At 39.8% G+C, this 26,883-nt stretch overlaps 1 protein-coding gene across 1 annotated transcript in view; it reads right to left on the bottom strand.

The window, feature by feature from the left end:
* Crb1 (crumbs cell polarity complex component 1) overlaps positions 1–26,883 on the bottom strand; it is a 133,885-nt gene that overhangs the window by 16,666 nt on the left and 90,336 nt on the right. The window contains exons 9-12 of the mRNA XM_035445827.1: positions 26,697–26,862; positions 22,686–23,592; positions 20,561–20,689; positions 17,153–17,279 (exon numbers count right to left, since the gene is read on the bottom strand). Coding sequence (XP_035301718.1) covers positions 17,153–17,279; positions 20,561–20,689; positions 22,686–23,592; positions 26,697–26,862 — 1,329 coding nt within the window. The remainder of the gene's footprint in view (positions 1–17,152; positions 17,280–20,560; positions 20,690–22,685; positions 23,593–26,696; positions 26,863–26,883) is intronic.

The raw sequence follows: 26,883 nt of genomic DNA, 5'->3' as shown, positions 1-26,883 counted from the left end.
TTACAAACAGATTATAGTTTCCTTGAAACGGCTATGGTGAGGATTATATATTATATTTCACTGATTAGCTCTTCTTTTTTCTTTCCCCATGCCATTCCCATTACTAGAGAGATTGAAGAAACGTGAAACGGTTACTTTGGGAAGATGCTTCATTCTCTGGCTTGCAGGGGAAACACGGAAGGCACAGACTCCAGCCGCTCCCAGAATTGTGATAGGCATTGGACTTGCTGCCTTGCAGCCCAGAATGTCAGCAAGTCCTACAGGGAGCAGTAAACGCAGATGGACGAAGGCAGTGTAGAGTGAGGATGGGTTAGCAGTGAGGAGGTCTGAGTGGAAGAGAAGTCCCTTGCAGATGCTCTGAACCTGGAAAGGGGAGAGCACTTGGAAAAGGTCGTGTGGGTCTTTTCTGACTATGAGATTTGTGAAACGTGGTCAACTTTGGGCAATCGGTGCATGGGCAGAAATCTCCATCCACAGGCCCCAGATCTTGAGACTCTGGGGCTCTTTCTGCTCATGAACACAAAGGCTTTTTCTGGATCCTCCTTTTGTCCCACAGCCACTTGTTTTTCCTTGGCATGTTGCTCTGTCCTGTTGCTGAGGGACTCCAGCCTTATGCTCTAAAGTTCGTTCCCTTACTCCTCTCTATAAAGCCGGTTCCATGATCCCTAAGGAAGTCCACGGCTTTAATAGTTGCCTCCCAGATTTTCCCTTCTCTACACTCAGAAATAAAACCCAGTTACAGAGAGAACTAAATCATCAGTCAAGGCAATTATAAACATAAGAGCCTCCAGCACTGTATGCACTCTGAGTTCTCTCTGATAACAGGCACAGGATTTTATTTGCAAGTTAATTTCCCCAGCGAAAAACAATTTAAATTCACACTTTGAAAACAGAGAATTGTACAACACAAAAATGCATATCAAGGGAAAATGTGCTTTTATTTTGTGAAGAAAACGCCTCTTCATTATTTAAGTCCTGGACTGAATGAATATCCTCCGTGTGTCAGGGTCTTCCGCCCTCCTACCCCAGCAAGGTTATACTTCCTTCGCCCAACCACCACATTCTCATCATCCATCCATCCATTCCCCCAACAAACACTGCCATGCTCTTTTGCAAGTGTGATTGACCGCCCTGAATTTGTAAGGATAATGAAGACACGTTGCCATGTCTTTGTGTTCCCATCAGGAAAAGGGTCTGGCTAATTTCTAAGACTATCGTAGATAATAAGATGAATATACTTAATGAATCTGAGTAAACACTCTTCAGACCTGAGGCATCGCTGGAATTGTAAAATGCACAACAGAGGAGAGTTTGAGCTGCTTGGGGAACAGATACCACAAATGGAGATCTAGGGAAGTGAGCAAAGAATCCTTTATTGGAAGGTTTTGAAGACAAATGTCTTCCATTAGGCAGGGGGGAATGAAACAAGGATTTCATAAACAGCAAATAGCCAGGCGTTGGTGGCACACGCCTTTAATCCCAGCACTCTGGAGGCAGAGGCAGGCAGATCTCTGTGAGTTTGAGACCAGCCTACAACAGCGGTTCCAGGACAGCTTCCAAAGCCACAGAGAAATCTTGTCTCAAAAAATAAATAAATAAAAATTAAAAAAAATAAACAGCAATGTATATGATGTTTTCAAAGGTGCCATGCTACTTGGCTCTTCCTGGTTTAGTGCAGGTGGAACAGAGGGCTAACCATTTTTAATGGTCAAACCACAGATATCTTACTCTGAAGAGAAAGTACTTTTCTCTTTCCAAGTGCCCAAGATTTTGAGGGACATCACCCATTGATATAAGGAAATGGTCTGGTAAGCGTGGAGGAGATTGACTCAGATGTAGCCTGGAAGCCAGCTCTGACAGGACCTGGGTGTCTGTTTGATTGTGTGACAAGCTAGGTCTTTATGGATTTAAACTTCCTCTGGAATTGGTTCTGGAAAGAGCCCGTCTATAAGAAATTTCAATTCCGCACGAGCAATGTGATTTCTCTGAACTTGAGTCTTGGATGGCAATACTACTTTGATAGGCAGTGTCACTTCATTTATTCCCAAGGCACTGCCTTAGTACAGGGCTTACTCTTGAACTGCCTTTTTTCCGGAAAGGAAAGTGAACTTAGGATGTGTTATCACTTTCACATTCATTTAGTTACAGTGAGGGATGTGAGCACAGAGATGGGGATGTTAAGGCTAGAAACTGATGTTTGAACTACAAAGGCACTCATTTGATAACTTAGCTAATATTTGTGTGTATTTACTAAATGCACAATCTGGAGTTGAGGGCTGAAAATTCAAAGGATCATATTGGTTTTTTTGTTTGTTTGTTGTTACAGTTCTCTGTAAATGGAGTTCTAATAGGCCTAAATAATAAAAACGTGGAGTCAGATATAGGGAAAATGCTGAGAGATCAGAGAGAAGAAGGAGCAAGGCAAAGCCCCCTTTACCTCGTTAGCTTTTCAGCAGAAAAGAGCCCAAGTTCCTGTTTCTTCCTGCTTATATCTCTCTCCACGAAGCCATGTCACTATCTGTCTCTGCCCAGCCATCTCACTTCCCGTCTGTGCAGACCTCCAGACTAAGGTTAGATAGTGACAAGCTACAACCCCTGGTCTTCAGTCAAGCTTTATTTGTACAAGCAAGATATCACCACAGTTCTCTGCATATGCATGTGTGTGATGTGAGCTTGAATGTGTATGTGCCTGTTCATGTGTGTGGGCACATGTGTGTTCATGAGTGTGTAGGCCAAAAGCTGATGCTGGAAACTTTCTCAGTTGCTTTCCACCTTATCTTTTGAGGCAAAGTCTCTCAGCCAGACCTGGAGCTTGCCAACGCATATCGCTAGTCTTGCTAGTTTATTCCATGGATGCCCTGTCTTTTTGAAGTCAGAGTTAAAGGCAGGTGGCCAAGCCAATCAGGCATTCATGAGGGTTCTGGGGATCTAAACTCCTGACCCCTTGCTTGCATGCCAAGCACTTTAATCATCAGCCCTGGTTTTAAAAATACATTTTCCGTAAGCTTTAAATATTAACTAGAATTGCTCTTATTTATTTATCAGGCACAAATATGAACTTAGTCAAATTGAAAAAGACATAGAAACACTTCAATTTTCCTTTATAACTTAGTCTTGTTATCAATTAGAATAATAAAAGAAATATTAGATGTACAAGGAAGTAGTGTGTTTTCATGGCTAGGAAACTAGACAGTGGAAAGATCATGAATAGACTTCCCAAATAAACATGTTGAATGCAATTTCTGTAAGAACAACCCAATTTGTTTATACAAAAATGATCAAAATAGAACTTAGTACAAAAATCTCTTCTGCTTTTAGTTATTATATATCTATATATTGCTCCTCTGCATATAGTTGGTCTTCTAATGTTTTTTCTTTTTCTTTGGCCTTTTTTTGTCTTAGAATTTTTTATTCTTTGTTTTTTACTCTTTAGTTATTCTTGCTCTGTAGCCTGGACTGACACCGAACTTGCTGGAGTTTGATCAAGCTTGTGATCCTCCAGCATCAGTCTCTCCTGTCAAATTATAAGGCCATGCTATCATAACCTGTACTTGTAATTAACTTTAAATAGACTAGAAAATTTCATATAAAAACAAACCTGTGCTTCAAATAGTGAACAACTGTAAGAAAAAAATAATATCCATAGAGTGATTAAAATTTTAAACAAAGAAACTCTTCAAAGTTTTTGATGCTTAAGAAGATCACATAAAAAAACATTTATTCATTAACTAATTATTTTAAGCATGAAAGTTTTAAGTGATTATAATAAAACAATTGCCACTTTTAAATCAGTTATCTTTTTTAAAGTGACTTTATTTTACTTTGGGTGTGTGTGTGTGTCTGTGTGTGCACATGTGAGTGTAGATGCCAGCAGAGGCCAAAGCAAATTGTCAGTGTCCTGGAGCTGGGGTTACAGTGAGCTCTGATTTCTGAAGGAGCCTAAGGCTCCTGAGCCTTTTCTGTAGTCCCACAAATCAGCTCTCGGTATTTATAATTGTTGAAATGCTAAATTCCTAGTATATATCTAGTTTTCTATCTAATTTGTTCTTACAAAATTGATCAAAACAGGATTTAATAACTATGACTTCATTTCCTAAAACAAATATAAGCAATTTTTAAAATTTCACATTATATAACATTTATGCCTCCCTATGTGTTGTTGATCAGGGAGACCTTATAGGCTCCACCAAACAACATTCAAGCTATGGACATTGCTCTAGGTTGTCCCCCAGAGCTTAATGATAAGACCCTAAGACAGAAGATACTACACACTTCAGTCACATGACATAGGTATATCAGCTGGAACTATAATGGAAGTTTCTTCACTACAGGCTAGTGTTCATGGTATCAGAGAGTGCCATGCATGTTGCTATGGGAAAAAAAAAAACTGTCAATGGTCAAAGCCAACTCTAAACCCTAAGATCTATAAGGGGTTAGAGTTAGCTAAGACCAAACTCTAGTCAGGTAAAATGTGCCCTCAGATGTAATAGTGCCATGACTATTATGGGGATAGCTAACTACTTTCTGATTGGATTTAAGTCCGGCTCCAGAGAAGGGAACTCATGCATTATCAGTTGCATACTAGCAGTTCCCAGCATGACTGATGACAATTCCGTTTTTGACAGATGGTACCAATGCCAGAAGTTCTCATAAAACAATAAATAATGGGAACTAGGGTTGTCGAGATGGCCAGCAGGTAAAGTCACTTGATACCAATTCTGATAACCCTAGTTCAATCTCTGGAAACCACATGATGAAAGGAAAGAACAGTTTCCTGCAAGTTGCATTTTGACATTCACATGTGAACTCATGTAGGGGTACTGTTAACTGGGTACCAAACGTGTGCCTGTCCAGGTAATAGGCACTGGGGAGAACATAGTAGTTTTTACTCTGTTAAACGGGCACAGTAATAAACTCTCCTGCAAGTTATTATACAAATACTCATATATTAGTGCATCCCTTAATGCTCATCAAAGCTTATTTTTACAGTTGATGGTGACTATACAGAGACCCACATTTGCCAACACATAGAAGAAAAGACTGTGGAGTATCCGGCTCTAAATGGGATGTTTATGCCATGCCATTTCCCTGTAAGACACAGTGATGATTGAAGAAGAGGGGACAGAAAGATTGTAAGAGCCAGAGGTAGTAGTGGACATCAACAGCAAAATAGTATTTGCTAGACATGACAGGTGCTGTTGCATAAGTGAACTCATAGTGACTGAGACTATATGCTCATGACCTGCATAAGATCAAGCCAACCCAAATACCAGCTTGGATAGAGGAGGGGCTTATGAAACCCCATCCCTAGCTGAGGAGCTACTGGCAATTGATGACTGCTTGGGGAAGAAGAATAGGTGTTCTGAAAAGATGTAGGCCCTGAGAGACTGTCTACTCATACTTTGGTAGGATATATTTCACCCATGTGCAGACAGTTTACGCTCAATGGATTTATTGGGCTTGAAAAAAATTGCCTGAAATTATAAAGGAGAAGTGTTGGTGGGATAAAGGAGGAAATATAGGGAAGCATTTCTTTAATAATTTAATTCGTAAATAATGATAATTATGTTTTTAATATTTTGTGGTTGCTGTATTGTTTTACATTTTCAGTAGCACTGTTCCAGTTTCTCTCCACCCTAACTAGTACTTGTTACCTTTTGTTCGGTTAGTGATAGCCATCTTAACATGTATGAGGTGGTATCTCACAGTGGTATTGATTTGCAGTCCTTCTTACAATTATTGATGCTAAGCATCTTGTCATATACCTGCTGGCTGTTTATCTTCTTTGGACAAATATATAGCCCTATATTTGATTGCTCCTGAATACTAATCAGCGAAAACTCTGTGGTAAGTGACAGTGCTTTTTAAAATCATAATTGGAAGAGAATGTCATTCTGAGTGTCTCTTTCTGCAGGCCAAATTCAGAACACAAGACATTGCCATACAGCCTAAGATTGCTATGTCACTAGCCAGGGCTCGGTTTGCAGGAAGAGCCTGAGGATGTGGGCCAGTCGGCATTGTCCTTGACATCAGCCTTTGCAATTAAGCACAACTCTATCCTCTCAAAAACAATTTATGATTCTGTCATTCATAAATTATTCCTAGTCCTTGCTGCATTTATTTTCATTTTCTGCCTCTTTTTCTTGGGTTACTATCTTCTGCAAGCTTATTTTTTACTATGTGAGGTAGATTTTCCCACCTCTTGCTGTACTTACTGGGTGTCAACAAATGCCCACATCCTCAAATTCCAGGACTTGAAAAGTTCCCTTGGATTGACCCATCAACTAACTTCTAAGTATGCTCTGTTGTTTGTACAGCCAGGATAAAGATGGACTTCACTGTTAGATGTGCCTGTTCATTCCTCAAGTCGCCTGTATCTTGTTTTTCTTGGCCCTCTCTTCTATATAGGTTTTACTTATATCTTCTGGAAATTTGGCAACTGATACCACAGGAGCAAAGTTTTGGAGCTGAACTGAAAAGGGATGAGCATCGCCACCCAGTCTGGTTCACTGTATCAGGGAAACCCATGCTCATCACACTGTGGTCCCTTCCTGAGTCTTAGCTCAGAGATCACAACTCTTTCTTGAGCATGAAATTTGGAAATGAAAAGCTTGATTTCAACTCCAGGTCTAATGACCCCCCAGCTACACAAACTTGAGTAAACTATGCAACCTCTTTATGTGTCCATGTTTTCATTTAAAATAAGGATTAAATGTGCTCTCAGAATTATTGTAAGAGGAAAAAAATTCTGGAGTCATGAGTTCAATCTTTCTTAAACTGGAGACAGTTAATAGTAGTTGTATATATGGATTATTTCCAATTGCACTTGAATCTCTCCCATTTCTGTTTTTCACAGCATGTCTCATGGAAGAAAGTGGAATGTTTTTTTTTTTAATTTTTTTTGGGGGGGTTTCAAGACAGTTTCTCTGTGTAGCTTTGGAGCCTATCCTGGCACTTGCTCTGGAGACCAGGCTGGCCTCGAACTCACAGAGATCCATCCGCCTGCCTCTGCATGCGCCACCATGCCCAGCATGGAATGCTTTTTAGAAATTTCTCTCCACAAACCCTGTTTATACCTTTCAAATTCTAAATGAGAAAGTTTTTGGCTATGCATACTTTCCCATTTTATACTTCATGCATTTAATACAAATAAATGGTAAATAAACAAATGTGTTATAGTAACACAAGGTAACTTACCTTGAAATCAATCTACAGGGTTGTGCAGCAGAGATAGGCTAATAGTTTAGGTCTGTGATCCCAGATGCTTGAGGGTCAGGAGGATCACAAATTTAATGGCAGGAGGATCGTATGTTCAGAGTCTGTCTGAGCTATGGAGGGAATTCAAGGTCAATCTGGGAAACTTAGTGAGACCCTCTTTCAAAATAAATAAAAACTAAAAAGAGACTTGGGATCTATCTTAGTGGTTCATACTTACTTAGCAGGTGCAGGGGTCTTAGGTTTAATACCCCAAACTGCAGGCAATAGTATACACTAGGAAGATGTGTAGCTTGGTACCAAACATTCCCAGATGCAAAGCCTTGCTTTGATATTTGCTAGCTGTGTAAACCAAACACCAGATGCCTCACCCTTCTAAATCTCAGTCCCCATCATTAAGATGGATATTATAATATGTATCTCATAACATTGCTGGGAATATATATTAAAGGAACAAGACTCAGGAACCCACATCTCTTGTGTCTCCTCACCCTTCTATTATAACATCAAGATGGCTTTATCTTTATTTTTCACTTTCCTAAGATCTTAAAATTAAAATAAGTGAGCTTTCTCCTCCAGCAGAGCAGGATGCTCAGAGGAAATAAGGGTGAGGGGAAGAAGCTGGCTTTAGTTCCTGATGTCAAGAAGAAGCCACAGGCCAAAACATTGGTGAATCCTCTGAGAAAAGGTCTAACAATTTCAGTATTGGATAGGACATCCAATCTAAAAGAAATCCCACTCACTTCATCAAATGTCCCTGTTACATCAGCCAACAGTCAGCAAAGGACCATCCTCCTTAAACTGCACAAAGTACCTCCTGCCATTAATCAATACACCCAGACTTTAGACCAGTACAGCTACCCAGCTGCTTAAGCTTGCCCACAAGTACAGCCAGAAACAAAGGAGGAGAAAAAGCAGAGTCTGATGGTCCTTGCTGAGAAAAAACCTGGTGACAACGGGGATGTCCCACTAAGAGACTACCTGTCCTTTGAGCAGGGGTAAATACAGTCAACACCCAGTGAAGAACAAGAAAGCTCAGCTTGTGTCGATCATCCACAATGTAGACCCTATTGAGCTGTGGTGTCCTACCTGCCTGGTGCCACAAGATGGGAGTCCTTACTACATCATTAAGGGAAAGGCCAGGCGTGGGTAGCTGGTCCACAAGAAGACATGTACCTTGGGTGCCTTCCCACAGGTTAACTCAGAAGACAAGGGTGTTCTGGCTAAGCTGGTGGGAGCCTTTAGGACCAATTACAATGACAGATAAGATGAGATCAGCTGCTACTGGAGAGGCAACATTCTGGGTCCTATGTCTGTGACTTGCATTGCCAAGCTGGAGAAGTCAAAGGTCAAAGAACTTGCTACTAAAGTGGATTAAATGTACATTGCTAAGTTGTCTATACAGAAAAATAATTGAAAATTGCCCTCCAAAACCATAAAATAATTGCATGATAATTTTCATGGCATCTACCTTCAAGATGTTTTAACATCTTTAGAATGACATTTTCATGGATCTAGGGCCAATGTTGATTGAATTTAATGCATTTTTATTTTTCAAAATTAGTTTCATCTGTAGAGTCAATCACAGTGTTTGGGGCTACTGGGAGAACCCTATTTGCAACCTGTCTGGAAGGTGGAGAAATGATTTACTGTGTCAGTGCAGGGAAGGAAACAATATTCAGCAGTGAGCTGGAAGACCTGATATGTTAAAGATTTGTGTGTGTGTGCATGCACACACCCACTTGCATGTGTATGCTCACAAGTGTAGGGGGTGCTGGTGGAGGTCACTAAGAAGCCTCATCTTCCTTTGAGCTGTAGTTACAGCTGAGATGGAGCTGAACTGTCCTCTGAAAGAGCAGCAAGTGTTTTTAACCAACATGCCATCTCTGAGCCCTGAGACTCTATATTTTATAACTTAATTCAGGCACTCCCTCTCCCTACTTGTTTCTTTTATATAAAAAAGGAGTTGGATTTGATAGTGGCTAAAATCCCTTTAAACTCTTTAATGCATTGCTTAACAGTAATAACTCAAAACTCAGGAGAAGCAGCATCTTGGCAGATATCAGACACATATCATACAGTGGACGGAACCATATGAAATGCTCATGTAATTTATCTATTATGTCAATACTTTGGTGATAGCATTTCAGTAATGGTTGAATGAGCGTTAACTTAATCTTCCAACAGGAACTCTCCTATATCTTTCTGTCTTTCTATCAGCGTTATTTTATTGAATGATTTAAGGAAGGAAGGAAAGATGGAAGGAAAGAAAGAAGGAAGGAAAAGAAAGGATTCAAATAAACTTTCCCAATGGCTCTATGGTTTGCTGGCTCCATGTTCTGGTTTTACCACTCCTGACTGAAAATGATTGATTGGGGAGCAAGGCAGACCTCCTGTGTGCATATGAACCATCATGGCTCAGCTTGGTTTCTCTTGGAATAAAGGTGCCTTTGGGTTGATGGGTTTCGATTTCAAAGAAATCAGCACAATAAATCAGTGTACCTAAAAATACCTTCTTAAGGAGATTCCACATTCTCAAACATTTCCTCACTATCACATGATCCAATGTGTTAATGATCTGAAATTCACAAGTGTACCTTTCCCAATCCTCCCTTTTCTAAGAGTCAGGAGATTTGGGTCAACTATTTGGCCTGACAATCTACAGCTTCCCTCAAGTTTTAGTTGAGTAAAAATTTCTGTTCTCATCCAACCCCATCATTCTGCTATCATAAGTAACAAACGATGTAACCTTCACAGATTTTTGAGATGCAAATGCACTAACTGTGCTGAATTGGTTTATGGTCTGTGCTTATGAACCTGCCAAGTCTATGCAGCTCTCCCAGTGAGTGCACAATATTCTTGACAAGACTCCTGGCATTGTTACTCAGATTCTATTTGGAGGCTTCTAGGGTGGGAGTTCACGTTGGTGCAAATCAATTTGGAACATTGCTGAAGAGCTCTAATGTTGGCTTGTTTGTACTTATGCTGACTTGAAATCTTCCTATAAAATGATGTCCTTGTGTTGTACTCTTTTTCTCTCTCTATTTTGATGTGTAACAAACTTATTATTCACACTCCAATGGTAACCACCAGAAGCTGTGAAGTGGTGTATAACACAAAAAACAAAAGTCCACAGACAGATATTGGAGTTCAAGCTGATTGTCAGGTAAGCAAAGCGGCTGGCCACTAGCTCTTATCTTTACCTCAGGTTGCTTTCAACCTGAGGGCTGTCCTGCCCTCAGCATGGCTGGAGAGTAAATCACTCCACAAAATCTCAGACTGCAATCTTGTCCCCACCAAGCAAGCCTTAGACACCAATCACAGCCTACTGCCTCTTTCTTTCATACCTCTCAATCTTGGTTTTAAAGGCATGTTATCCCAAGTGCTGAGAAAACCATTGAGTAAGCTGTTTCTCATTCGGACTGGATCAATTTTGTGTAGCTCAATGTAGCCTTGAACTAACAGAGATTCACCTGCTTGTCTCTTGAGTCCTGGGATTAAAGGTGTGTGCTACCGCCACCTGGCTCAATGGCTAGTTAGTGTGGCTGCTAGGATTAAAGGTGTGTATCACCATTGCCTGGCTCTATGGCTTGTGCATAGCTTTGCTTTCTCTACCCTCAGCCAAGTTTTAATAAATCATAAATAATATATCACCACTGTGGTGCTTGTAACAGGCTTTCTTGTAGGACTATATGTGGATTGCCAACCCCCAAATAATGATACAGAGACTGATTATTAAACATGAAAGCCTGGATTTACCTTAGGCTTGTCCTAATAGCTCTTAGCACTTTAATTAACCTGCTTCTATTAATCTACATTTTACCATGTGACTTTTAACCTTTCTTTCATTATGTATGTCTGACTCCCTCCATGTCTCATTGGCATCTCTGCCTTTCTTCTTCCCAGAGTCCTCTCAGCCCCAAAAGTCCCACCTAACCTCTTCCTGCCTAGCTATTGGTCATTCTGCTATCTATTCAGCACATATTATTTATTATGTGCCTTGGCAAAGTCACATCTTCACAGTGCAAACAAATATTCTGCAACAGGGGTTTGTGCTTCCCTTCAGTCTGTAGTTTTTGGAGAAACTATTCCTTTATCCTCCTTCTATTTCTAAGATGCCCTTTGCTCAGTCTTGGACATCCCTGATGCTTCCCTTTGAATGTAATGCCCCCAAAGAAAACCTGTACTGCAGAGGTGGCCTGAGAGCATCGAGAGCAGGAGAATTGAGATGACCTACTTAAAACTGCAGCTTCTCCTTCTGGTGATAATAAAATTCTCTTCTATTTTTACCAACTTTTGGGCACTCACAACTAAAATGTGGATATAATGACAGATCAACCCAAGAGCACTGGTGAGTAACAAAAACATGTATGGGACTGTAGGAGATCTGAGCTCAGAGGGCAGAGGACACTCATGATTTCAATTTTTCAGCTTGTTTTCTGAATACAGTCCTCAGTTCACTAAAACTGAAGACACTTTTGCAGTCATGAAGAACAAGAGTCAGACAATTTATGACAGAAACTGGAAACAGGAAGAAAATTCTGGAAAGAAAGCTATGGAAGTGGAGTCTAATTCTGAAAATGATTCTTTCCTCTCAAACCGCTGGCTAGACCTTAATAAGTACCCATGTGAGCAGACTGCAAGCTGTCCCACTGAGGGAAGAGGTGAGCAGAGATTTGCACCACCCCAGTGTTGGGACTTTGATTTAAATAGTTGACTGCTTGATAAATCAAAACATTGTTTTAGAAGGGTTATAAAGAATTCTTAGTCTTTACACCATGAGTTAGATTTCTCATGCTGTAATTCAGAGTTACAAGGCAATGAAACAGAACATCTATTGCCATGTGTAGGAGGACATTTGACCATGAAGACCAAGTCCAACAGGACTCAGATGCAGGAATTAACAAATATTTGAGGCAACTTGTACAATATACAACTAAAGGATAATACAGCTAAAGGATAAGCAAGCACAAGCTGACAAAATTGTTAAGCCTCTAGAAATAGCTCCTCACTTGCATTATCAAAGATTTCACATGTTCTCACTTGCTAGAGTATCATGGCAAGCTTCATCCAAGAAAAAGGACTCATGCACATTAAACATCAAACTATCAAGAAAAGAAAGTGATATTACTTCTCAAAATCCTTGTGTTAATATGAAGTGATAATTCTCTTACCATTGTGTCAGATGTGTTAGATCGTCCTTGACCTAGAGAAATTTAGTGTTGAATGTTGTTTTGCGGGTATATGCTTAGATGATCCCATAATAGTCACTAAAAAGAAGTACAGATAACAAAGAAGACAGTAACTTTTGCTGGGGCAGGATCCTAGAGAAGTTCTTTTAGACCCTAGGTTTCATGAAAGGTAGGAATATTCCTGAGACAGAAAGAGAAGGAAAGAGGAGTGTAGAGAGAGAGAGCCTCAAATGCCAGGAAGCTGAAGAGGAGGAGCTCTGTCTAGCTGGGAAGTAGAATTGAAAGTGTGTAGCTAAGAAGGGAGGCTGGAGAGGCAGCTGGGTAATAATCTATGAAGAGTTCCCACCAAAATGAGTCATGGAAGGTAAATTCATGCCCCCTGTGCTGTGAGAATATCATTACTGAAAATATAAAGATAGGCTAGATTAGAGTGATGAAACTCAAGTAGTTCCCCAGCAAAAGGTTCAAACTAACATATTTGTATGAGTTGCCATACAAAGACTCACTCTGGGACAAGGGTGAAATGAACCCTCATACGTTGTGTTCACCAATAGCAGTTATAAACCACAGGAAGAAAAATGCTGTCGTGTGTAAAGTTCAACAGAAACAAAAATAAGTGGATGAACACTTCAAGAGCTTAACATGTTAGAAGAGCCTGTAAAGGACTAATACACAGGTTCATAATTATTTTTAAAGTAAAACAAAAAGGGTCAATGCAGTGAAGACATTACAACCTTGACAAAAGGGTTGGTTTGTAAAAAGTAAAATATATGGAAACTGCAAAGGTAACTGAAATGTAGAAAACCGCCAGTGATTTCTTTACAAATGGGTTGTCAGTGTATAGAAAAATGTGCAGACTATAGCTCAGAATGAAGAGACTAGTGATGAGTGAGGGTGTGGCAGATAAACTCTTGAGGTGGACCCAGTGCTCTACCTCCTTTGATACCATCTTTGGGCCATTCCCTCTCTGTGTAGATGAGAGTTGTCAGGCTCCTAACCCATGGAATATAATAAGGTCAGGGATGAGACCCTAAGCATTGGATAAAGATGATAAAAGGGTGTACTGCTTTTAGTTTAAGGTAGTACCATTGCAGAGCAACAAATACCACAAATGGCTTGGACACAGGTAACCATGAAACCATTAGATTCTATATGTCTACACTATGAATCTTAATTTTATATATTAAGCCCAGATTTAATTAAGTCTGAAATGGTGACACATAAAATGATATTGTAGTTGTCTGTCAAAGCTTTATTTATAGTCATTCATTTATTCAGTGGATCAATCTTTCAACCAGCTTTCATCATATTGAACTAACCATCACTACAGAACTGCACTTTGCTGCCAACAATCATTAGGTCAGACAGCTTCAGACTTTGTTTGTGGAGCCCCATCTCTGCGTTTGGTACTACACTTGGCAATTCAAAAATTTCCGTTCATTTGTCCATGTTACTACGGTAGCCTCTTCCCTGTATATTTATTACTGAAGTCTTGTCTGTCCTTTAATCCATTTCTATATGGAAGTTCGAGTGATCTTTGAGAGTGTAAGTGCAATTGTCACTTTTCTGATTGAAGCGTTTCAAAGACTCCCCAATGTATTTAGGATGAAAAGCCAGTCTTTCCATGACTTCTAAGCATTTCCCCACTTACTTCTACAGCTTAGTCTTCCCATGTTCTCCCTCTGTTTTCTAGCCACACTGTGCAACCTTTACAACCCTTCCTGCTTGGAATATTGCTGCCTGCCCCATCCTTTCCTATCAGGTTCCTACTTACCTTCAAATCTCATCATAGTCTTTGGCAAACATGCCTTCTTGACTTTCTACACCCAGTTTTAATTTTGTAAAAGATCCCATGCTGCACAGGCCTCAAAGTGGACAGCTACTTCTGTCACAACACTGGCTGAAGAATTGTTCTTTTTGATTTATCTGCCTTCCCTACCTCTGTTCCTTTTAGCTTTATGTAGGCAAGCATCATGTCTAATTCATGGTTGTTTATCCAGGAATTACCAAGGAGTGGCATATCATAAGTATTCAATAGATCAATTGTTGAGTAAGTAAAAGAAGGTTATGAAGAGCAATAAAGCAATGTGTATTGGAATTGACATTAGCAGTTGAAACAGAATTCTTCTCTAAATTATTAAATTCAAATTGTCTGTAGTACTACCTCCAGAAAGAGTTTTAATTTTGAAGTATTGAGCTAAATGACTTCTACGTCTCCCCCCCCCAAATTTAGTGAACAATTTGGAATGGGAGAGAGTTTAATTGCTGTAGTATTGAAAAAATGTAGTTGGGAAAAATGATGTGCTTAAAAATGGCTTCTCCTGGTCTTGACCCAGATTTCTGAACCAATACCACCTGAATCTACTTTTCTCTTTACAATCAAATCATGGTATTTCTCTAAAACCCCCTTCTCTTTTCTCCAGCAGAGAGAAGGTGGTTAAACCCATTCCCATTCCCCATTTATACACTCACAAAGGAGGAAGATGGTCAACACCCATCACAGTCCAGTGATGTTAAAGATTAAGCATCAGCAAAATTAAATGAGATTTTTCCCAAGTAAATGCAATCTGTTATGGAAATCTGATCCACAAGAACATGTGTGAAAGTGTAAATAACCAAGTGTGTGTACTTCTGTCCCTTAGGTGAGATGATCCTTCCTCATGACCAGGTCAAACTAAGAGCAACTTATGTAAGACAACAGTAAGAACCAGTGAGGTTGTAGTCAGAAACAGTGTAAGTCAACTATAAGAACAAGTGAGGTTGTACTCTCTTCTAGAATCACTTGCCTGATGGGGAGGGTCCACAAAACCTGGCCTTTGGTATCATGGTATTTATTCACAATGAAATATACGGGGAAAGAGTAATGAAGTGATGAGTGCTCATATGTATTTCTGGTGTGTGTGGTGTGTGCCTGTGCCTGTGTGTGTGTGTGTGTGTGTGTGTGTGTGTGTGTGTGCCTGCTTGTCATCTCTTTCTGTGTTACCTATAGTCCAAGCAAACAAAGATACACGCCACCAGAGAATGACAAAGGAACATGCAAAAGAAAAGACTTTATTTTTCTGTGAATTTTTCTGTGTAAAATCCTCAGTCACATAAACATACTTTAACTACAGAGAAATAAGGTAATAGAGAGAGTATTTAGCAAAAAAGCTATCAAATGATAATGAGATAGAAAATAGAGGAACAATTGACAATTACAGTGACAACAGAAGCATTAGAACTGTACAGAGAAAGGCTTTGTGGATAAATACTCCTTAGATATATTCTGTAAGGAACAGATCACATTCAGAATGGTCTGTAAGTACACATTTCAAGATATGTGTAGAAGGGAGTGAACATGAAACTGTACATATGGTCTCTGACTATAATCTACTTAATACTTACTGCAGAGACTTAGGAATGCAAATATTTTTTGGAAAAGTTTTGCTAACTTTCTGGCCACAAAATGTCACTTTGCAAGAGGCTATCTGAAGCTTTGGTATGGACACAAAGACTTACATGTGAGGAAAACAATGAGAATGAATGGAAGACCTTAACATTGCTGCCAGTTTGAAATGATTGCCACAGGGTAGGGCTGCAGCATAACATTTATAACCAGTGAGGAATGGAAAAAGAATGTAGGTTGCTTACTTTCCTACCGCATCATCTTTCCTTTGTCTGACTGGTGTATTTAGATTCACCTTGGTGTTTCCACAGTGAAAGGACTTCCTTAAAAAAAATCACAACTCAGTGAGCAATGATAGGGTGTAGAGGAAAAGCTACCTTCATGCTTTAACCAGGGCAGCCCCTGGAGACATAGCTACATTGACAGAAGGGCGTCTTGCAGGCCACTGCTATTTCAGTGGTGTCATGAGTTTATTCAGTGGGTCAAAGTATCCACCCAATGAACACTAGCAACATCTTCTTTAGATTGATACCCCACCCAAAGGTATTTTTCACAAATAATTAGCCAGGGAAAACTTGGTAGAAAAGTCAAAACCCCTACTAATATATCAGTAGTTGACAGAAAGTTTTCAGTTAAAATGGAAAAGGGGAAATTTTAAGGTAAAAAAGAGAAAAGGTTATCTTCTATTTTCTGATGGAAAGAATGGCCCGTGAAATCAGAACTGATGCTATTGAAGGATCATTTTCCCCCTATGCTATTGGAAATAAACTACCCCTTTCTTCACATAGAAAAGAACTGTCTGCAGTTCATTAGAATAGCTTTGCATACACACACGACTATAAAAATATTCAATAGTTATTTTCAAATTTTCATGTTCCATATAACTGATGAGAATGACGAGCACATGCCAGATTAGAAAGAGGTAAAGTGTAAACAGGAAAATAGGGACATGCAAAAGTGGAGTGAAGAGAAAAGGTTTTCTAACTGCAATAAAAACCATTCAACATGGAAGTGTTAAGGATGGCAAGGCCTTAGGATTCCGTACACTGGATTTATTAAGCTTTCTTAAGAACATTCTTTTCATTTAAAAAGTAGAATAGGAAAATATAGAGACCAGAAGTGCTTGTGGAGTGCTTAAAAAAGGCTTGCATTTTCATTCTCACTTTGTGTTCCATTCCCTCATTTCCCAGACTCCTACACTGAGACTGGGCATTTCTTACAAATCAATGTTTTGTTAATAATTTTCCTGTGCATCCCACTCTACAACGGGCTCGTCGTTCATGCGCAGAACGAGATAGGACAGGAGCTGAAAGAGGTTTTGCCACAATAAGAGGGACACATAAAAGGAAAGTCCGCTTACGTCCAGCTCACAGCGCTCGCCCGCGAAGGCCGCATCGCATATGCACTGGAACCTGTTGACCAAGTCCCTGCACAGGCCTCCGTGGAGACAGGGATCGGAAGCACACTCATCGATGTTTGCTTCACACCTGGCATGAAAGGAGAAGCAGAAACCCAGGGTTGGGTGAGTAAGTGGACTGTAAGACGGAGCGATGGTTTGTTTCTCTTCCTAGCATGGCACAGGGTGATCACCAATGCTACCCAATTACACACACAGGATGATTTCAAAGATTCCTTAAGAACCCTTTAATACGTTTTGATTTTGAGTTTTGTGGAAATTATCCACACAGATGGACAAACACTAACACACACACACACACACACACACACACACACATTGAATTAATTTGGATAAGAAAATGATGGCAAATATTTAGAAGCCCTGTTTGTCCCTTAAGAGCATGGTTGGGTTTGCCACATTATAAATGCCAGCTTTATTAGGAGGATACTGGCAGGGTGACTTTGCAAGCCTGGTATCTACAGGGCAGAGGAAACCCTGATGGCAAAGGTTCTGCCTCTGCCTCAGGATACACTTGCTTAATTCTGGGAGATGCTGAATTATTTTCCTTTGAAATTCCATTTTTAACACAATCAATAGTAAGTAAAAGCCCTGTTGATAAATCTGTCCTCCAGTAGTAACACAGAACTCTAACATTCTAGTAAGTGCTCTCAAATAATCTTTTTCTGAAGGAACTACCACCCATGCTAAGGTACATGAGTACTGGGGCAATACACAGCTCCTTTTCTATCAACATTTTTTTCTTTTGATTTTTTGAACTGACATATGAACCCAAAATGACTTTGGGGTAAATAAGTGTGTGTGTGTACGTATGTGTGTAATATATTCATACTTTACTGCAATGTTCAAATGAGGTTGAATAAAACAACAGCATATCTTTCTACTGATAGATTCAAAATCAGTCCTTCTAGGTTTTTGCAATATCATGGTGTATAGCAAACAAATCCTTGCTCTGGACATCCATGGATTACTTCGGTAGTTTTACCTATCCTGTGACAAACACTCCATTAGGGCCTCAGGGCAGAGCAGTGGTGTTGGCATTTGTGTTACTTTAGGTAACTTAAGAAATTTTAGCCTCAGGATCTCTGCAGAAGAGCCTATGATGGAAACTCTTTTTAATCTCCACTTTCCCCAAAGTAGAACTTCCATGTGTGCCAGAGAACCAGGCTCAAATGCAAGGGCTGAGGTAGAGGAGCTGTGAGATCCCTGGTGTGACAGAAATGGCTATTCATTCCAAGGAAAACAGCTCCTTCTCCACAGGATACCGAGCATAGCTGAGGCCCTGGTTTCCTTTTATGGCCCTGGCTTCTGGGCTGGAAGGAGGCTTCTCTGATTAGATCCCAGCCAAACTTGACAACTCTCTGGAGCTTGCCAAGTACTCTGTGTCCTGGGTGGCCAGTGCTCACACCATCCATCATCTGAACCTGCTGGAATGACACTATGAAGCTGGAGGCTTCAGCAGGAAGAATAGTGTCTTCGTTTCCTCCACTGTGTGGAGGTCTTGCTGCTGTAGGCCTTGGGGAACTGTCTAAACATTTCCAGTTTCTGCTACTCTTTTATTTTCTTACCAATTTCTGTTTTGAGCAAAACGGTTGAGCAAAACTTTCATATGCATGACAAACGCCAGTGAAGCGATTATTAGAAAATACTAAGACTGAATACAGTGCTCATTCCTGAAATCCCAGCAATGGGACAAGACAGGCAGAAGGATGACAGCAAGTGTAAGATGAGCCTGCTCTATGTAGCGAGTTCTAGACAAACCAGAGCTACAATGAGACCCTGTCCCCAAAGAAAAACAAAGTAAAACAAACAAGATGGTAATGAATAGATGGAAAGTCAAAGAAAAGCCACTAAGCTCTCCTGAATTAACGAATGGTGCTTAATATGCTTGCAAAATCAGAATATATTAAACACACATTCACTGCTTGAAATAACTGTTCATCAATGCACGTTAATTAGATGAAAATCCACCCAGGAAAGAAATGAAAAGTAGTAACCCTTTCTCCATCTTATTAATTTCAATGGCAAATATGAATTTGAAAATTGATATGTATCAGAGTAGACAGGAATATTTACTGCAAGAAAATCAAGGTACTGGATGAATCCTGTTTATTGTGCTGTTAATGGGAACTAATATTAAGCCAAGAAGCAACCAGCATTTAAAGATAGTAAAGAGTTATCTATATTTAGGGCGAAGATATATTTATAGTATTTTGAAGATGTGAAAGCCGAGGTCAACTGAATGCTGGCTTAATAGCTGCATGTCACAGTGTGATAGACTGGAAAGTGGATGGGGCTTCTACTCCTTACACACAGGCGCGTGCGCGCGCGCGCGCGTGCGCGCACACACACACACACACACACACACACACACACACACACACACACACACGTGACTGCATCTTATTCCAGTCTATAGGAGATGGAGGAACACATTTTGCATTTTGGCTTAATTGTGCTGAGCAAACACTCATGATATCATGGCAGCAGTCCTGATAGTGTAGCTCAGGCTTGGATGGTAGCTCAACTTAATTGTTGCATACATTTTATCAGCATCAATCTGTCACTTAACCTACACACACACACACACACACACACACACACACACACAATGAAAACAATGAAATCTTGCTTGAAGATCTCTAAGAAGTCAGGATGATATTGTAAGGTGCCTGGCTTAGTGTTAAACAAATGGTTATGTTTTATCTTTGTCCATAATGCCTGGGCCCATAGACTCTGGTTTGTATCTGTTTGGGGGATGGAGATCTCTTTGGAGATCTGATCAAAGAAGGGAGAATGTTCTTGTCCTTGCCCACACTCCAGCCTGTCAAATGCATATACAACTTGCAACCACAGCTGATCATAGATTGCCCTATTCCAGTAGCAGACCCAGACTAGGTGAAGAGTTGAAGGGTTCTCTGAGAAAGGAATAGTTCCCTGGGAAAGGGATACATACACTACAGGGTGCAGTTAATTGTATATGGCATCTTTTAGGTATGTTTTTATTTTACTTTAAAAGTAACCATATTTTGAAGATATGTATTAGAGTTAGTCAGGGGGAGGGGAGGACTTGATGAATCCAGAAGTACTAATAGGAAAGAATAATAAAACATTATATATTTTAAAAATTGTATTTTCCTATTTGAAGTCTTGGCTGGTAAAATATTCTATACTTTGACCTACACTGTAATTTTTCTTGTTTTCTATTGCCTGATTCTGTCTGGACCTATATTTCAACATAGATTTTCCTGTGGGAACTGCGATGAAAAATTGGAGGGGAAAATGAACCCTGGGCAATCCCACTGTTCTTTAGCTCAGAACTTTTGCCCATAAAGTTCTAGTGTGACTCACCACTCTCCAGTGAAACCTGGCCAGCACATACATTTCCGTTCCTCCTGGACCTCGGTGCAGTTGCCTCCATTGTAGCAAGTGAGATTTGTCTCTTCGTTCCCACAGGCTGTTGAGGGTAATCGGCTGTGTCTAGAGAGAGAAAAGTCATGGCCACAGCTGTTTATCTCGTTTATTTCATTCAAGGAAAAAAAATTGAAAAGTTTATATATGTAGTCAGTGTTAGGCTAATTAAGTCTGGAGGAACAATATAAATGCTGAATTGTGCTGCATTGTACAAACACCACATTCTCCAGCCAAATGCCCCTGCTGGAGGCTTCTGCAACCAACATGGCCATCCATCTTGTATTCTCCACAGCGGTTCCTGCATGAGATAAGATCTATGGCACAGGGTGGCAGTAAATTTAGGGCTGGGAAGGAGCTCACATAGCTAGATCTGCAGCTGCTTTTCTAATAAATCAACAGAGGCCATAGGAAAATTGCATCTCTATAAAGGCCAGGAAAGCAAGGAGAACACGCTGGTACTCAAGCACTCATGTGATTTCTCTGTTGGCTTTCAGAGCTGAACTACAGTTGCCCTGCCAAGACTTGCCTGCTCCCTCTCTCATAATTCATAGGTCTGCACAGTGCAAGCCAAGTGCTGTCCAGGAGGTTTGTGTATAATACTCAATGTAACCGCATGTGAGTTCAGCATGTGGCTCCTTGTACAGCAGCAAAGCTGAACTGGCTGAAGAATCCACATAAAAGGAAGAACTGATTGTTAAAGGCTAAGAAAACACTGCTAGACAAAAATTCCTAGGCTTGAAAGAGCTGTTTCTAAACAGATTTTAAGAGTGTTGCTCAGGTCCTTTGACTCTTGTGTGTGTGTGTGATCAGATACAGACTAAATATTCAGGAAGTAAGTGGAAGGCAGCTTCTCTTTTGTTCTGTCATGTACAAAAGCTAACACACAAACCCAGCTGCATGATGGTATAAGGGTGTGTCTTTTCAAAAGAGCTAATCAATTCTACTTCAAAAGGAAAATATCATAAGGACATTTCAAAAGTGTCAAGGATGTCAATAGCTCTAAAAGCAGTCATTAGCAATGCAAATCTCCAGTTTTATACACACCTTGGCTCAATCAACAGCCTCTGAAGAGTTCATTAGAAGGAACTCTAGAGAACTTTATTCTTTTCACTTGAGTTTGATGAGTCAGACAGGAAAAAGTTTTAGAGAACTCGTTACGAGGGCATATATGTTTTCTTATCCATGGCCACTGTTAAGACTCCTCATTTTGATCCCAAATTTCTCTTGCTTTTAAACAGGCACACTATTCATTGGCAAATGAATCTGTTGACTTACAGGAAATAACATCTATTAAATGATGTGACCACTTAGCATTTCTCACTGTGCCTTGCCTCCATGAGCTCTGAACAAAAATAGGCGTTAAGATGAACACAACTTCTCACAGGCACGGCTGCGTGTGTAATGCCTGCCAAGAGATTTTTCCTCTGAATCAAAGTGATTTCTATAGGCTGCTCCACTTCAGATATCCTTGCCCAAGTCCTGGAATATATTATTTTTTAATAACAACCCTCTTACCTCCCTACAATGACTTAATTATTTAATAAATGCCAGGCAGTGTAAGTTGTAAAAACAGTAACAACACAGAAGCAATGTGACTTAGAAGGAAAAAAATATTTTTTATCTCTGCATAGCACAAAAGTGAGGTAGTTGCAAGAGCAATTGATTATTATTGCAACTTTAGAAAAATTGTGAAATTCTTTTAAATGGGTAGATTGAATGAATATTCTTTCAGTGGCATGCTGAACATTATATAAAGGCCACTAGGACATCTGATTTTGTGTTGGTGTATGCCCTAACTTTTCTTTATTAATCTGTATTATGACTCTGTAAGTTATATCAAATAAACACTGTGTTTACTATTTGGTTTAAAAGCTGCTATTCATAGATGTAGAATATTCCACAATATGATCTCATCTTTACAAGATCAAATTGCGATGGAAGTGTTCAAAGCTAGCCTTGTTTAGCAATATGGATATTTAAAGGGGAGATCTTTCTGACTTAACAAGGAAAACACAGAGCCCAGCCGCCAAAAGGCTGAGTTTTGCATGCACTTTGTGCTCACCTGCAAAATCTGCCTGTAAAATTTCCAAAACACAGACAAGAATAGCCATGAGTTCCACTGACGCAAGTGGCCCCATTTGCACATCGATGATTCTTGCAATTGTCTATATCCACTTCGCAGTTCACACCAGTGTATCCAGGCTCACACCTGCAGTGGTAGGCTGCAACTCCATCAGAGCAGTTGCCATGGATACAGGGGTTAGAAAAGCATTCATCAATGTTGATTTCACAGTGTGTCCCCGACCATCCCAAGAGACAGGAACACTGATAAGAGCTATAGCTGTCTTCGCAGTTCCCTCCATGCAAACAGGGGCTGGAGTGGCAGGCATTTAGTGGCAAGCAGCCAGTAAGGACCACATTTGTAGAGACTTTGAGAAACTGCTCTTCCTGAGGCTTATTCATGAAACTGTGAAGATTTTCAAAGTAAGACAGGTATATGCCTCCAATTTCTATTGTGCTCAGACAGCCCTGGAAACCTTTCGTATTGTCAATAGCTTGGTCGCCCACATAGATGTCTGTATTGTCCTTCAGAAAGTTCAGGCTTCCAGTAGCAATTGTGCTGGTCACAAGAGGTGTTTGGTTGTCCACCCCCATTTGCCACCGGGAGGTCTGGGCCAGTGGGTCTATCATAGAAAACGTCACTTGATGCCATATGCCATCATTTACCAATTGCAAACTCATCAGATGCAGCATATAAAAGCTGTTGCCACTTTGCAATTGAAATAACAATCTGGAGTCTTGAATGCTAATATTGAGAAACTCCGGCTCTTTTTCTGCGTGCAGTATCATTATATTTGAATCACGTGTTCTGAAACCAAATGTGATATTGGTGAGCTCTCTGGTAATATTCCCATTGCTTCGGAACAATATTTCTCTTCTTAATCCACTGAAAACAGCATTTGCAATACCTAAAGTGAGAAGATGAAACCAACTCTTATTTTCATTCATCGTGCTTGTCATCATCATATCACTGATGTCTGTCTGGTGGACACATTATGTATTGTGCTAGTTGCTATCAGTTGTGCCTAATATAGAATTTTCTGTCCTTACTTTACAAGAGAAAAACTTCAGAGTCACAGAAGGTGAGTAATTTGGTCATCAAAAAATAAAATAAAATAAAGCCAGAATGTCAAACTTACCTATTGTAATACTAAAACTCAACTCATGCCTTTATTTTTTTTCAATTAAAACCTGTAATGCCAATTATTGTTTTCCATTGGCCTATATAAAGGAAGTCTTGGTTATCCACTTTAAAAATAAAAACTAAACACACAGAAATCACAAATTTACTTTTGGTGACCTAATTAGTTAATAAGTTAACAATGGACCCTGGCTTCTGATTAAGTTCACCAACATGCAGCTACACAATGATGGATTGATTTATGCTGCAAAAACTCTAATTGCATGCCCAGGTATCAACTTGCCACCTATAACCAAGTAACTTCATGTGGTTGCAAAAAATAGGAAACAATAACATTTGCGTTCATGTATTGCATCAAATATATAGCACTTTTGACAATCTTACTGTATTTATTGCAATTCTTATAGGATTATTAACTCACAGTTTTTTCTATCTCTTAAAGCATCTATCCCTATGTCTACTTATAGTCTCCTATATAGACCCTTGAGACAAGATAAGAAATAGAAGTGCCCCCAGATTTCTACCAAACGTGTCAACCTAATCAATAGCATCTGGGCTAGCCCTCTTTTCAGCATCACAACACACACCCTGTCCTTATTTCTTTCAGAGGTCAGGCTTTCAATTCCCGTGTTGGGTACCATTCATTTTTACTATTTTTGGCCATTTTCCTATGTGCATCCATTTTTTTTACCCTGCACTAACATTTCCCTTCCCTTTTTGTCATTTTCCCCATTATGGTACAAATATGCTATGATTGCTGAAAATTAAAAAAAAAAAAAGATCCCACAAGACCCCATAGCACTACTACCTCAATTGTCCTCTCATTTCTCTGTTCTTGTTACTATAAAATGTAATACTTTATATACTCCTTCCAATTTTCTCATCTCCCATTTTCTTTGATTTTGTCCCTATCACTTCCCTGAAATTGCTCCTGACAAGGTCACAATGACTTCTGTGTCCTTGTGGACACAATGGCCAATTTTCTGTTCTCATTTTTTTCAGTAGTAATGACCTGAAAACACGGTTGGGGACTTACCTTGCCAGGCTCTGTACCAGCCACCATCATTGGTCATACAAAAGATTGCTTCTTAATTTCCCCACTTCTGTGGTTGCTGAAGATGTCTCTAACAAACACTTCTTAGTTCAAGGCGGAAATTCTAAACACTACCCCCCAAGTCTATGGGATCTGAGCCCTGTTTAACTACTTCCAGTTCATTACATTCTTTCTCTTCCTCATTCACATGACACAGTCACAAAATCAAGAAGCTTATTCCAACACAGGCCCTATATACTCTCTGTAACTTAAACCTGGAATCTTTTTTTTTTCCAGGCTTCCCCATATGCACAGGACCTCCTCAGTGTTGCTGTCTGCTGGAATGTCACCTTCTCCTGGCTATCCAAGTTAAAATAGGTCTTCCTTGTATCCTCCCTCTAGTCTGTTACCAAATGATTTCATAACTCCACTTGCCATTTGAAGCTGAGTTTTTACTTGTTTCTGAACTCTTTCTGTTCTAGTGTATGAGCTGTATGGGACCAAATGTTCTTTCTATAGAAGTGTTTACTCCGTCCCTTTGCTGAGATTATTGCCTGGCCTTCAATAAGTTTTCACTGAGCATTAGAAAGTGAATAATCTGGGGCGTTACACCAACTTTTGTGTTGGAAAGTGAGGCAATGATCAAACATCACATCAGGAGAAACTCTAAGTGAATAATTCAAGGGTTATAATTTAAATAAAGTTTTTGACTAGATTTTAAAAACTCTCATTTGATTTCACTGTTATTTTACATTTTTCCTTACCAGATGGAATTTGGGAAAGAAGAAGTATAAACAAACATTTTATTATGTATTTTTTAAACAAAAGATGAAATGACCAATTGCATCATGTCTTTGTTGTCTATGGTGTTTTGTAGATTCATTTAGCAAGTGTGCATGAGACAGTGGAGCCACTTCTTGTGATCTGGGGAAAATGTTCAATACACTTTTATATCTTGCCTTTTCTTTGTCAAGATTTGCTTCAATTAATAAGCTTGTTCCTAGGGAGAGTTGTAAAATTCCAAATCTTGTTTCAAAAATTGCTATGCCCAGAAGATCAAGTAAATTTGGGGTCAACTGTGAGCTGTATCAAGACTGCTTTACTAGGCTCCATCTTCCCAGTGCACTTTTCTGTTGACATTGGAGAATAGAAGGATTTACAGCGTATCTTTAGTAGCAGAAGTTTTGAATAACGAGAAGAAATTCACATTTAATTTGAACATAGATCATTGGCTATATTTGGACTCTGGATTATTTGTCCTAAGAAAAAAAGACAACACATAAACCACAGTGCTTAGGTAAAAATCATGACTAGTATTCTGCTTGGAAAACCACTCACACAGCTACTACAAACAGTAAGTCTGTACCTAATGCACATCATGATACACATGATACACATACACATAGGACATATACAAAGAAACATGCAGACTAGGCAATACTCTCCCTGTTTTAGATGCCAGGAAGCTTTAGATGATGGTGGCCATGTACATAAATCAATGAACAGCCATGAGGCAGAAATGCACAATTACTGTGTATTCTTGGTATCGGGAAAGCAAGGGCAGGTATTATTTGTTTAGTTCTTCACAAATTAAATTGAAATAATCAAGGAGTTGGGTTCGTTGTTGCAATGGCCCATTTTCTTACTCAGAAACTCAGGCCAGTATGAATCACAGAGGCCATCCTGGTCATGATATTGGTCACACCAGGCTTGTTAAACTTCTCACATTGGTTTCTCTAAGTTGTCTATACCTGAATTCTTTTTTTCACTGTTTCTTGTTTGGACAATTGAAATGCACCAACTAAACTGGATGGATGACAGCTTTGAATGCTACCTACATTCAAACCCTTGAGGGACCAACTGGCACTGCGCTCTGGGAGGACATGGGCTGAGATGACACCACTGAACTTCCTCGCAGGCTTTCCCCGCTGTGTTTGTAGGACAGGAACAGGAGAAGTCATCCCACAGGGAATAGCAGACACCTCCATTATGACAGGGGTTGGACTGAGAAAAAAGAGAAAATCA

The sequence above is a fragment of the Cricetulus griseus genome, chromosome 5 (genome assembly GCF_003668045.3).
Source record: "Cricetulus griseus strain 17A/GY chromosome 5, alternate assembly CriGri-PICRH-1.0, whole genome shotgun sequence".
Classification (NCBI taxonomy): Eukaryota; Metazoa; Chordata; class Mammalia; order Rodentia; family Cricetidae; genus Cricetulus; species Cricetulus griseus.
This window is presented reverse-complemented; position numbering and strand designations above follow the sequence as displayed.